The sequence below is a fragment of the Xiphophorus hellerii genome, chromosome 1 (genome assembly GCF_003331165.1).
Source record: "Xiphophorus hellerii strain 12219 chromosome 1, Xiphophorus_hellerii-4.1, whole genome shotgun sequence".
Taxonomy (NCBI): Eukaryota; Metazoa; Chordata; class Actinopteri; order Cyprinodontiformes; family Poeciliidae; genus Xiphophorus; species Xiphophorus hellerii.
Genome location: NC_045672.1, coordinates 29,882,657 through 29,896,740, shown reverse-complemented (window position 1 = coordinate 29,896,740; position 14,084 = coordinate 29,882,657). Strand labels below are relative to the sequence as shown.

General features: G+C 37.8%; 2 protein-coding genes across 5 annotated transcripts in view; one reads left to right on the top strand and one right to left on the bottom strand.

Moving 5' to 3' along the window:
- Window positions 1-6,664, top strand: part of spryd3 (SPRY domain containing 3) — a 49,715-nt gene extending 43,051 nt beyond the window's left edge. Inside the window, exon 11 of the mRNA XM_032559592.1 lies at window positions 4,226-6,664. Within this exon, the coding sequence (XP_032415483.1) occupies window positions 4,226-4,360 (135 nt within the window). The 3' untranslated portion in view covers window positions 4,361-6,664. The remainder of the gene's footprint in view (window positions 1-4,225) is intronic.
- A 3,611-nt stretch (window positions 6,665-10,275) lies between these two features.
- lima1a (LIM domain and actin binding 1a) overlaps window positions 10,276-14,084 on the bottom strand; it is a 39,865-nt gene continuing 36,056 nt past the window's right edge. For all 4 annotated transcript variants that reach the window (XM_032559563.1, XM_032559555.1, XM_032559546.1 and 1 more), the window contains 5 exons: window positions 13,774-13,839; window positions 13,124-13,175; window positions 12,945-13,006; window positions 12,716-12,849; window positions 10,276-11,857 (listed from right to left, as the gene is read on the bottom strand). In XM_032559563.1, the coding sequence (XP_032415454.1) occupies window positions 11,011-11,857; window positions 12,716-12,849; window positions 12,945-13,006; window positions 13,124-13,175; window positions 13,774-13,839 (1,161 nt within the window). In that variant the 3' untranslated portion in view covers window positions 10,276-11,010. The remainder of the gene's footprint in view (window positions 11,858-12,715; window positions 12,850-12,944; window positions 13,007-13,123; window positions 13,176-13,773; window positions 13,840-14,084) is intronic.

Here is a 14,084-nt window from a genome sequence, read left to right as displayed (position 1 = left end):
TCCATTACTGAGTGTTGCTGCAAACATCATCAAAGTCCACGGCTCTGATGACGAACAGACCGTAATGGAGACGCTCATCACTGGAGTAGAGCCAGAGCTGAGAAGTAACTCGTTACAATTACTCAATTACATTTACTTGAGTTACTGTTTTGACACTTTTTACTTTTATTTGAGTAATTTTATTATGAAGTATCTCTACTCTTACTTAAGCTAATTTCTGGGTTTTCTACCCACTGAAGGAAAACATGTTTTAACCAAAAATCACAGACACACACCTGCAGTTTTGTTAAAGTTTCATAAGTATTTTTCTAAAAGATACTAATTTGGAAACATTTTCTTTTGCCTGATTTTGTTATTTTTTGTTACCTATATAAATTATTGTCATTTTGGTCCAAAATTTCCACTTAACTTTATATTTTGGTCCATCTGATGATGTAATTTTTAAATATAAATGATTGATAATTTTATTAGTACTTGAATAAACTTTTTACCAAATGCTTCTTTACTCTTACTTGAGTAATTTCTTTGACGGCTACATTTTACTTTGTACTCGAGTAAAAATATGTTGAAATAGTGCTGCTCAAGTATAATTTTTGGGTTCTCTGCCCTCCTCTGAGTAGAACCGAACCGGACATTAACTGTCTAGAGTGCGACCTGCCAGTGGGGGAATCGTCTCAAGGTGTTCACCAGAAAGGATTCACCGTTCTTTGAGCAAGTTCTGGGTCTTCTGAGTGCCAGGAAAACCTGGACAAACCTGTTGGGTGGACGAGCCAAACCACACAGGAAAGATGGACCTGTAGGAAATGAGCAGTTTGTACTTTTTGAGTTACTGCAGGAAGGTCCAGTCTTTGCTGGAATTTAATTTATGTATTTTATTTGGGAAGCAATTTGTTCAGTTTTTTAAACTTTTGTCCTGTGGTAGAGCTTGAAAGAGGGGGATGATGAGCAGTTTGCTGCTTTTCTTTGGCGCCACCTGTTGAGCATTTGCTGCATTGTCCCCCTATCCAGGAACAAAGCCCGTTCTCCTGAGCGCAGCTTTAAAAACCTTCATGAGGCACCTTTAACCTGTCGCCTTCCTGGCACCACCGCAGAACGCGCCGCTCAGCAGGACCGCACCAATTATTTCATACGAGTCTGGAGGCCAGGAAACGCTGCACAATGCCTACTTTCACATTTCTAATGCAACCTGGATCTTTGTTGGACTTACCAGTTCACCAGACCTGGCGCTCTGCAGGTTTCTTCACAGCAGGGATGTCCACAGTGTGGCCCTGGGGCCATTTAAGGAGGATTTTGTTTGGCTCCTAGGTCCACAATTCAAGAAATTAAATAAAATCTTAATGCAACCATCATAAAACATAAATATGTTTATTTATTTAGATACAAGCATTTTTATTTTATTAACTATGTCTCTGTTTTGTTTTCTATTATTACACTTTGCTAAAACCACCAAGCGCTGCCCAATTTTTGGCAACAAAAGAACAAAACAAAAAAACAAAAACACGGATAATAAACCCCCAGGAAGTTTAGTAAAATATTTACCTGTCATTTAATACACCAGCTGTTTATACTTTGGATCAACAATGATTTACAGATTCCTTTTCTTCAAAAATTAGACTACTTTGCTTTCATAGTAGATTTTATTTATAATAATGCCCTCTACAGTATATCCTTATCAAAATATTGTCCATTTAGTATTGAAGAAATAAAAACAACAAATCTCTTAGAAATAAAACCTTTCAGTTTTAATTAAAAAATGTGGCCCTCGTGTTTTCTCCACTTAACAGTTTTGGCCCTGAAAGTTTGGACACCACTGCTTTACGGTCAAATCCTCCAACGAACTTCGGGTTTATGGAGGTATAAAGTGCAGAGGTTCTGACTTTATTTGTTTATTTGAAGAGGTTTGCATAAGACTGACATGACACCATCACAAACATAACAGCTGTCAATTACCTGAAGAATTATTTGTGAATGATTGTTGTCAGGAAGCATCATGTGGTAAATAATGACACTTTTAATGCAAAGTTTATTTAAAACTTGCCCCAAGAATTGCTCTAAAAATGTCAACTTTGATATTTCGGTTAATGTTGTGACTTTTAATGATGGTTGCATTAAGAATTTCATTAATTGTTGCATTAAAAGTGTCAGCGTTGCATTATTTTATAAATAATGACACTTTTAATGGAACTTTTAATGCAAAGTTTCATTAAAAGTGTCATTATTTACCAAATTATTCTTAATGACAACAGTTAGACCCATTCATGAAGACTCCTTCATGTTCATGTCCGGTGTTATCTCATGTTTATGTCATGTCAGTCTTATGCACACTCCTTCAAAAAAAGTGCTACCTTATTTTGGCCCTAATGCTGCTGTGCAGTCAAATCCTCCAATGAACCCAGGGTTGCTGGAGTTTTGAGTGCAGAGGTTCTGACTTTGTCTAGACTCGCCTGCACGCTCGTGCAAGTGGAGACCGGGGGGGTCAGTGAGAGGCGGCGAGGCCGACCGAAACCCAGCTGGGTGAGAGAGCAGAACGGGCCATGATATAATCCAGGGATTTGTCTTTATTTATTCAGCAGGACACATTAGTCCTAGTGCGGCGGCACGGCACGCACTGTTCTGCTGTTGTTCAAGCTAATGACCTGCGTTTCTCTGGCGTGTAATTAAACAGGTTGGAGTGGGTGGCACAGTTCATGTTTGATATGTGACTCAGTCTCATTTATCAAAGACGCACACTCGGCGGTACTCCACGTTGTTGTTTTAGTGCCGCTGTTTGGGCCGAGAGAAGTTGGCCGAATTAGCGTTGAAAAGCTGCGGCGATGTTCTTCGGGGAACAGCTGGATGATGTTTGATCAGTCGCTGATTTAGTAGAGACATGTTCTGTAAACATTGACTTTCTCCCCCTCAAGACGACAGAAGTTACACTCTCACCTATTTGTTCAACCATATTTCCTAATTGCACATCATTCCTGGTTGGGACTGCTGAACCGAACGCTCTCTGGCAAAAAGATTTTCTCTTTCTTTTTGTCCCTTCAGTGGTTTTACCATCAATGAAAGCTTGGGTTACTGGTGGAAATTAAAATTTTCTTCCAATTATTTTAACAACTTAAGCAGTTGTCCATCTTTTCTTGGTCTGGATAGCCATCCATCCGTCGGTGTACTGTCCATTTGTCCTTCCAGTTATGTATGAGTCCATCATAAATCAGTTCTTCTGTTCATTTTTCCATGAATCCATCTGTTCAACCATTATCCATCCATCTTCCTGTCCATCTAACATCAATGAATCTGCCTCGAATCTTCTGTTAACAGAAGCCAAAAAATGCAATATTTGTTCTTGTTAGCCCCAAATCTAAATTTGCTAATTAAATAAAATCCTGTAGTCATTTATTCCTAATTCTGTGTAAAAAAAAAAAAGAAATAATTCTACATCAGGGCAACCATAGTTTGCTCCCTAGCTTATATATCTGCATATGTTTCAGGATGTTGTGCATCACTTCAAACAATCAGAACAAATGCAAACATAACTATTTTGTTAAAGCATGTCCAAAAAAGTTAGTTTTGTGCTTATATACACAAAACATCATGACCATTCAATAAATATTATTATTTAAAGACCATTTATTTCAGAAACTTTATTGAAAAACAAAACACATTATATCGATTAATTACACACAGATGGATATTTGAAAGCCTTTATCGCTGTTAGCTATGATGATTTTACCTTAAGAGGTAATGACAACATGATATTAAAATTAGCATTAGCATCAGACCAACAAATAAATCTATTTTTAAAACTTGCTTAAAGGTTGGTATTTTCGAAAGGTACTTTTAATCTGATAAACAAAAGTCATTGGGACTGATATTAACCTGCAAAAATGTTGGCTCCCTTGTTTTGATATGACTTGTTGATTATTCAGCTCCTAACAGGGATGAGCTAAGCTAACATTAGCTCCTTTCTTCCCCTTCTGTATTGATATCACTTGTTGATTATTCATCTCTGAAGAGTGGTAGGCTAGGCTAATGTTAGCTCATCTCCTTTCTGTTTTGATATGACTTGGCTTGTAACAGGTAAGCTAAGAGTTAAACTGAACCCGGTTTTTATGTGCAGATTGTTAACCTGTATTGTGGATTCATCCTATTAACAGCATTTGGCCAGTGGTGGACGCTAATTTCCACCCCTGGTAGTGGTTTGTGTGTTTATTCTCACTGCTACTTCTCTGCTCTCCTCTAGGTGTTTTTCACCAGGAACGGGAAGCTGATGGGTCGACGGGAGATGGCGGTCCCCCCTGGGGGTCTGTACCCCACCGTGGGGATGCTGAGCAGCGGTGAGAAAGTCAAGGTGGACCTGCATCCTCTCAGCGGATGAACCGAGAGGCCGTAGGCTAGAGCACGCACCATCCAGCTGCACACACGCACGTCTTCCTCTGCACTGCACCGGATTTTATTTATGAAACTAGTCATCGCAGTAAGAACAGACTACAAGCTCTGGCAGCAACGGTTACTTCTATGCAATCTGCTCTGCTACCATCCTCCTTCTGCATGCACTTTGTCTCCGAAACACTGAGCTGGTAAATGCCCTCATCCAGTCTCGCTTTTTTTCCATTTGTCACGACCCCGAGCAAAGCGGAGAGAGGCCAACGTCAGTTTGTTTCAGGGAACAGGACTCCCTCCCTCTGGGCGATCAGGGACCTCACATGCTGCTCTCCCAGAGCCAGACGTGGAGCTCTGTTTCCTCAAAGCTGCAGAGTCCTCCTTAAATCAGTTTTGCGAAACAATCCAAGCGTTTGGCATGTCTGCTGAGAAGCGCCGTGTCGGATATTTTTTCCAAGAGCTCAATTTGCAGCCAAAATCCAAATAAAAACGGGTCAGCAAACATTTTATACATGCCATCTTTGAAAAACAAATATTTAAGTTTATCTCATTCAGGGAATATTTGTGTGTTTTAGCACTTTAATAAGATAAACTTTGGCTTTACATTCTGGATCCAAACTGTGAGTAAAGGTAGAAACTTTAATAACCAGTCCAATATTGACTGATCAATTTATGCAATCCACAAAAAAAGTGTAAATAAATGACTTAATGTTTGGAAGAAATATTTAAATCTGCTCAGTTTTATCTCCAACTCAAGTCCTGAGAATTGTTATCCACCAACCTGTAGATGACCATTCAACTCTGCAGGGGCCTGATAACAACACATTCATGTACTTTAGGTGTTTTGGAGAAGGAATGCATCTAAACGTTGCAGGATCGTAACTCTCAGGACTGGATTAAAACACCCAGCTTAATGTGAAAAAGATGCTGCATATTTTCATGCAGATGTTTGTTGTTGCATGCTCATTGGTCCCCTGCATTTCACTGAAGGGTGGCAAGAACAATTCTGCATCACAAAGTTCAGGCTGATATTTCTCTTTAAATGTTGCCAGATTTCTACATTGAGCTGCAGAGTTGAGTCTGTTTTGTTTCTCAAATGATTAGAGTTTGACGAAACAAGACGGGTCGGCGATATTAAAGTTTATTAATTAACAAACAAGAGTCTCAGTAGAAAACTCCTGGTAACTCCTCATGCTGATCACAAGATTGGTCGCACTCTGATGCCCAAAACTATTAATATCCTGGCAGATTTAGGTACAAAACTATTTTCAAGTGGCACAGGCATCTCTCAAAAAATAATAGGATAATGTATACGTGTGTCATAAATATATATATATTTATATTTTAAAGCTTCAATATGTAACTTGTTGAAACTGTTACTATGTTGTAACAGCATCACACGAGACAGATAATCTGTAAGAAATTGATCTCATTTGTCTTGTTAATTAGAAACAACCAATCAGAGCCAGGAGGCGGGTCTTAGCGCTGTCAATCATCTTCCCTGTGGCACTGCTAGCAGCAGGCAGAGCCTTTTGTGAATGCTAAAGCTAGTTAACATGGCAGATAAATGGTTTTTCTGTAATGGTGGGTTGGGTTTAGCAGCGAGTACATGAAGTTGATTAGCAGTGCTAAGACCCTCCTCTTTGCTCTGATTGGCTGCTTTTGGTCAGGAGCGAATCATTTCTTAAGACAGTTAGCTCAGGGAAGAGGTGAATCTTTTTACAGATTATTTGTCTCATGCTGTCACAACATGGTTTTAACAAAAATGTAAAAAAAAATTTAAATGAAAGTTACAGCTGCTGCAGCTTTAATTAAAAAAAATCACTCAGTCAGATTATTTCCATCCAGAAGAAACAGAAGCTACTTTAAACCTTAATCACTTCACAAATTCACCCAACAGAAACATTACGAAATCAATCAGATAAATGGTTAGTAAAGGCAGTGAGGCATCCTGGGTCGTAGGAATCAAACCGCATCAGCAGCGTGAGGTGAACTGAGGACGGGCTTTCTGGTTCTGAGACATTTAAAAGACTCTGCCGACCCGATTGCTTCAGGCAGCTTCAGGCAAAGTTCAGCGGCTGCAGCCACAGTCGACCCGCGAGTCGGAGAACGGCGAACCGCACTCAAAAAATCAGTTCTGAGTGGAAAAATCTCCCATAATGTGGTTAATTCTAACATCAGGTTCTGCTGGGCCGACCTGAACGCTGTGATGCAGAATCCAACATCAACAAAAGCTTTGTGATGAGTCTGGTGGAGCTGGTTTCCACATAACTTTAAAGAACCTGAAAATAATCGAATCTGTAAAAATAAACCAACCAGGCCTGTCATAATAACAAATTTTACTGGACGATAAATTACCCAGAAGTTATCGCGATAAATGATAATATTGTTGTTTTGAGACCATTTTCAAGTAATATAATGGTAATAATGGACTAATAATGCAAGAACTCATTCTAAAAGGTAAATAAATCTAGTGAACATTTAATGCTGGAACTGGAAGACATTTTAAATATCCAAAATAAATAAACAAAACAACAAAAACAACAAATAAAATGAATTATGAAGTCTCTGTTTTGGTCTCAATTATCCTTTTTTTGAAGGACAGTTTTGTTTACAGACTTTTATCCTCCAGTTTTTGGTCAATTAAAAAGTTTAATTTATCATGCGATTAAATGGTTCATTGCTTATTGTGACAGGCCTATCGCCTTTTTAAACAGAGTTTATGACACAAACCAACACAAAACTGTGAAGTGGAAGTGAAATAAAGTTTTTTAAATTCAGTTTTTACATGGAAAATTTTGCTATGAATTTGTATTAAACCCCTGTTACTCTGATGCCATGAAGAACATCAGACAGCGTCCCTGTTTGCAGATCAAAACAAGCACTCAGATCAGAACTAAAATACAAATCTACAAAAATCAAAAGTACTTAAAAATCAAACACAGAAAAACTAATTTCTCTCTATATTAATTTTTTTTTATTAAAAGAAAATGTATATACCAATAATATGACTGAGATGAGCAGACCTAATAGAAACAAAAATACAAATGCACGCCACACTTTTCAGATTAAATGTTACCAGAAATATGACAACCAATGTTCCTTTTTCTTCCACTTTGCAGTTATGCACCACTTTGTGTTGGTTTATCCCATAAAATCCCAATAAAAACATTTAATTTTGTGGTTGCAACGTGACGAAGCGTTCATGGGGTGTGTATACTTTTGTAAAACGTGACCTAAAACTTCTGCACAGCATGACTTTGAAATCACATCTGCTGGCGTCTCAGTTTCTAGCTGTTATGTTTTCATTTTCTTGAAAAATAGAATAAACTCAGCTTGAATCAGTCAGGTTTGGTTCTGATTGAATAAAAACTGGAAATAAAAGAAAATGTCGCTCAGATTGGAGCCAAACATGACTTTAATTCACTTTCCAAATACAATCTTTCCTGTTGTAAAGTTCTGTCTTGTTCGATTGCACTATGATATCCTGACTCACATGATCATCAATAAATGTTTTATTAATGTTAAAGTATTTATTTTCTCTTTTTTGTGCTCAAACGTGGTTATTTTAAAGGAATTTGCATATTTTCTGGATTTGTTTTTTATTTATTGGTTCTTTTAAAGCAGGGGTGACCAAAAGAATCATTCCTAAAAACTAAAATCACCTAAATGTTCTTTTTTTATGCTACTGAACAATAAAACCAGGCAAGAAAGAACAGGATTTTTTCCCCCCTTGTTATATAAAAGGCGTCCAGCAGCTCGATTAAAGAAAACTGAAAAATAATAAAAATTGTTGGCTGTTCTCAGCAATAAAAACAGGATCTGTGTCAGACTTGATCTGAAAATGCTTTGCTGTATTTAGCAGCAATTAAAAGCAGATTTGGCTGCACCAACATGTACTTTAGAGTACATGTCAAGGAGTAGAGGTGGTCCTGGTTACCATGACAACAGAAAGAAACAAGATGATCACTTTGTGTCTCAGCTAACATTTTAGTAAAGAGATTTTGATTTAAAAGTTGTAATTTTGTCCTAATTTATTCTTGAATTGAGGTTGGGAGGCCCTAAAAATCCATCCAGGGGCCTCAAATGGCCCCCGCACCTCAAATTGAAAACCATTAAGTTATTAAGAAAGCAGAGTTTCTAAAACTTTAGGAAGAAAGCTTAACAGTATATGCACATTAAATGGATTAACTGTGTTTCTGCCCCATTTTATTGTTTATAATGAGGCCAGAAAGGGGAATATTTAATATGGATGGCTGTTTGATGATGATGATGATGATGATGATGAAGAAGAGGATTTATTGACAAATACAGCTCAAGAAATTACAAATCATAATGATATATTGCACCAAAATTGAACTTTTCTTAATATAGTTTATGAACAATAGATGTACAAGTTAACATGTGAAATGACTTTGGTCACTTCTTTGGTGAATATTGGACCTTTAAAATATTATTTTCCTATTTTCACTGCATATTTGTGCAGTTTTTCTACCAATATGGAGAAAACCAAATATTCATATAACTGTATCTCTGACTGACCTGCACTGAACTCAGATTTTATTCATCTAAATTTGGTCGATGTTTTCAGAATTAAAGCAACAATTTGTTGCAACTACTGACATCTAGTGGTCAGCTAAGGTATAGCTGCCATTCTTTTATATTTTTTGAAAAACCGCTTTGGTTATTAGGACTTAACTCAGTTGTTTTTTTTTTATCCTTCTCAGCCAAGAAATTGTCAGTAGAATTTATTTTTAGAATAACAAAATAACTGTTACACAGAACTGTGTTATGAAAACGACTAACGAGAATCTGAGCAGAGAAGGTAATAAAGAAAAACACAAAGAACTGACAGAAATAAATTAGCAAGGACAAATATGAACAGCTTTTTTAATCCTGCTTCTGATTGGTTGGGGCAACAGCATTATTAAAGGTAAGAGCAAATATTACTTCTGTATAAAGTTGAGTGATAAACTGATTTTAATCAAAGTTTTTGAAAATTTTTGCATATTTATTCACAAACGCATTCCTTCGTTTCCATCGGTTAGTGATGTCATCGCGCTGAGGTATTTGATTATTTGATTTTTTTTATTAAACATTTGTTTGAATATATTTTCAATTTTAGAAATATATTTAATATGTATTAAATATAGAATTTAATAAATACATATTTTAATAAAATGTTTAATATTTTTTACACTTCACATGTAGTCAGTAAAAATCAAAAATCACAGTTTATTTAAAAAGTTGAATGTATATTTTGTTTTTCATCTTCAAAGTATTTAAAGATATTTAGTCAAGAGGGCCACATTAAAACTTATGGTGGGCTAGATTTGGCCCACAGACCTCAACTTGCTTCAACTTTATCACTATATTCCTGAAAAACTAAACTTTGGATTTTCAGGAATCTCTTCCAAAACAATCAAGGCTGCTTGTGTACTTTTTTCCTTCCACCCAACTTTCTATTAAAACAGCTTCTTTTAACGAAAACATACTTTTTGTGAACAAGTCAGCAGTTCTGCCTATCATAACCCTCATATTAAATTTATTTTTTGAAAAACTAGGTTTTTATTGAACAATGAATTAACTGAAGAATAAAATAAACTTCTGCATCTGTAACTGCAGAGTTTGTACACCAGAGGGCGCTGAATGAGTGGTACTTTTAACACATTAGTAACGAATTAAAAACCATCCAGAGGTTTATTTAAGTTACAAATTATTTGCTTTTGTTTTCCAAAAATGAAAATGTATTCTTATCTTCAGAGTCACAAAGCTTGCTACATTTTATCTGCAGAGAAAAAAATGTTAAGCATTTATGAGCAGAACTGTCCAAAATACTCAAGTTCAGCAAAAAAAGTTGCAATTTGTGAAAAAGTTTCAACATTTTAATCAAAACTCAGACACGATGACTTTGAATATAACAATTTATTTAAACAGCAACAGTTGGAGATTTTCTCCCCCGGCTTTAAAAACAAACAAACCACCGTCGTTACATCCAGTTATAAATCTTTAAAAATAGAAACAAAAGATTCAAAGTGACAAAAGATGAAGACTAATTCAGAAAGCTGAGTCTGAGAAGCTGACCGACCCGCCACAATAAGAGCTGGCAGAACTGACGCACTGCAAAAACATAAAATCTTTAAAGTGTTTTTGGTCTAATTTTTAAAGAAAAAATATGTTCGTATATTTGAAATAAAAACCAACATAAAGGTAACTTTTTAGGAAGATAGGAGACTGTTTTAAGTAAGTAATTCCTTAATATTGATGAAAGACTACTAGTTCCTTATACAACGTGTAAAAAATTAAAAGTAAAATCTGCTATTATTTTAGGAATTATTGACTTAAAATAAGCTCCTCTGTCTTTCTGAAAAGTTACTATTGAGTTAGTTTTGTTTTATTTCAAGTATACCGAGATATCTGCATTTGAAACGAGACCAAAAATACTTGGTAATATTTTGTTTTTGCAGTGCGCTTCAAGCAGATTACTGAACATTTTAGGGAAATAGAAACAAGTCGTCCCAAAAATTTAAAAATTATTCACCAAATTTGAAGGAATGTTTTAAAACGAGAAGTGTATCTCAGATGGAAGTGGTTCAGACTGTTCAGCGAGGCACATGACGAGTAGAAGAAGAAGAAGAAATCACTTTATACATCCTCCTCCTCATCCTCCTCCTCCTCGCCGTAGTATCTGTTCCTCTTGATCATCTCCTCCACGCTCAGCGCCTCCTCTTCCTCCCCTTTCTCCTCGACTTCGTCGCTGTCCCAGAATCCCACGTCCTGAGACGACCGGCTGGCCTCCACCTCCTCTTCGGGGGAGGAGGCGGTCATCACTTCCTCCTCCTCCATCTTCTGTGGCTCCTCTTCCTCCGCTGCGTCGCTCTTCATCTCCTCGCCGGAGCTGCTCTGGACGTCCAGGCAGCTGTCTTCAGGGCTGTCCTCAGCGGCGTCGGCACTCCGGCTGCGATCGTCGTGCGAGAACGCAGCGCTGCGCTCCTTCAGGGAGGAGCTCTGCAGCAGCGAAGGAGAACCTCGGTTCTCCTCTTCCTCTTTTTCCTCCTCCTCCGGCGGCCATTTTGCTTTGATTGGCTTCAAGGCGGCGGCGTCAGCGACGGCCTCGCTGCGGCCCGGCGCCTCCTCCGGCTCCGTTTTGGGAGGCCAGGAGATCTTGAGGCGGCGTGTTTCCGAGGGTTTGTCCGTCTTCTCGGGCGTCGCCTGACCCAAAGCCTCCATGGTGGCGGTCAGAACCAGAACCTTGGCCAGCGGGGAGTCCTCCACGCTGGTGCCGGACTGGTCCGACGGCGGGCTCTGCGCCTTTGGCGTGGCCCCGGGGCTGGACCGCTCCACGGCCTCGTCCGCCTCACCTTTGCTCTCCCAGAGCTCCTTGTGCGGCCGGTGGCCGAAGCCCTCGTCGTAGTTTCCTTTGGCCTTGAACAGCTGGCAGAAGTGAGGCTTGCAGTAGATGTTGTTGTGCAGCGAGGCGTAGTTCGCCAAACTGGCAGAAAAGAGACAAAATTAAAGGAAAAAAATATTGGGTATTAGAGCAACTGTAGATTTAGAAAATAATTTAAAAAAACACTCCAAATTTTGAGATCTCTTAAATCATCTTGTTTTTTCTAGAAAATGTCCGTTTGAAAGCAAACAAATTTTCTATAAAAAAAATTGGAAATTTCTAAAATTAATTTCAAAGTTTAGAGGTTTTTTCTCTTGCCAATTTTCAACTTTTGGAGCTCAGACATTTCTTCTTTTTTTGCTCAAATTTTTGGGATTAATCTCAAGTTTGGTGTTTTTTTAATTTTCAACCTTTTCAAACTTTCAAACTTTCCCTTTTTTCTAGAACATTTCTGAGCTGAATCTGAAAATGTCTGGGTTTTTATCTCGCAAATTTTCAACTTTTCTCAAATTTTTGGGATTAATCTCAATTTCAGATTTTTGTAGGAAATGTTACTTTTCAAACTCAGAAATGTCAGAAAATTTTGGAACAAGGAAATTTGAGTTTGACTAGACAAAATTGAGATCTCAAATTTTCTAGAATAAACTAGGACATTTCTGAGTTCAAAGAGTTGAACAAAAACAAGGAAGTCTTTGTTTTTGTGTCATTTCATTGGTCCTTGGTGCAGCGCCCCCTACAGGCGAGGAGGGGGATCAGGTTTGACATAATGCAGAGTGAAAATGTAACATGTTGCCATTTTGGTTCCCAGTCAATCCGAGTCCATCAGGTATAGTTTTACCCTACAAACTCTACCTTTAGGGCCTAATGTGGCCGTTTCTTTTAAATCAGAATTTTCTAGGTTATAACACCCTTAACTGTATCGTAGAGTTACAGAAAACCTTCTCATCCATCGGTCCTCACCTCAGCTTGGTGTTGCAGTGCAAACAGCGGAAGCACGAGCTGTGGTACACGTCCTTGTTGGCCACCAGCCTCTCCAGAGGATAAACCGTCTTCTGACACGACACGCAGATTTCTCTCACAGGCAGGTGGAAGCTCTGCACACAGAAAACATCCAGTCGGCGGCCATTTTGCTTTGATTGGCTTCCTTCACGTTGGATTTATGTGCCTGACGTTCCCTGACTGGACTCACCTTGGGGGGTTTTGAGTGAGGAGAATCTTTCTGACCGGAGGACGGAGTCCCTGGACCAGAGCCTGAGGGGACACACAGTTTACCACTGAGATAATTCAGAATGACCACCAGGGGGCGTGATTTTCACACTCAAAGGGTTTCGATTTCTCAACAGTTTCAAAACAAAGCAGGGGAATTACCGTTGCTTTCTGGAGAAAAGACTCTCCTGCCGTTTGGCTCAGAATCAGGACTCTGAAAAAAAATAAAATAAAATAAAAATATCACAACCGACTTTAACGCAGAAAACATAAACTGTACATGAGATAAGACAGTGGAGCTACACTGCAAAAAAAAAAAAAATCTTACCAAGTATATCCTAGTACACTTAAAATAAGACAAAGCAAACTTTTGAAAACTAACATTTTGATGTTTAAATGACTGCACTTGGAAAAATTAAGTGTTTCAATTGTTGATTTTGTATTTTTGAGATGTAAAGCACTTTGAACTGCATTGTTGCTGACATGTGCTATACAAATAAACAAGATTGATTGAAGTAACTTTTGAGCAATATATGGGAGTTTGCTTTAAGTAATTAAAATTGAAGAAAAAGTGCTTGTTCTATTGGCAGATTGTTTCACTTATAACACATTTTTCCAATGTTACATATTAAGGAATTATTTATAAACAAACCTATACTTCTTACTGAAAAGTTACTAGTAAATTAGTTTTGCTTTATTTTAAAATGCATGAAGATATTTGCACTACAAACTACACAAAAATACTTGGCAAGATTGTATGTTTTTGCAGTGAAGCGAGAAGCTAAAGCGAGATGGAAAGATTGAAATCTCACCATTTCCAGAGAACATGGAGGGACGTTCTCCTTCTGTTTCCCACCGAACCCGTCCAGATGATCACTCTGAGAGCAAAACAAGAGGTGAGAGGAGGTTCAGATACCAAATACTCCACATGAAACCCATTTCTCACACTGATGTGAACTACAGTTTAGCTTGATTAATAAAGAATTACCATGATGTTTTCTGAAAACTGTATGTGTGACCAAGTGGTCACATGGGGTAAAGACTCATGGTCCCTTTTGTAAATTTTTTTTAATCAAACGAAACAAAAACAAAAGACGAATTTTACACGGTTTTGATGCCTCTT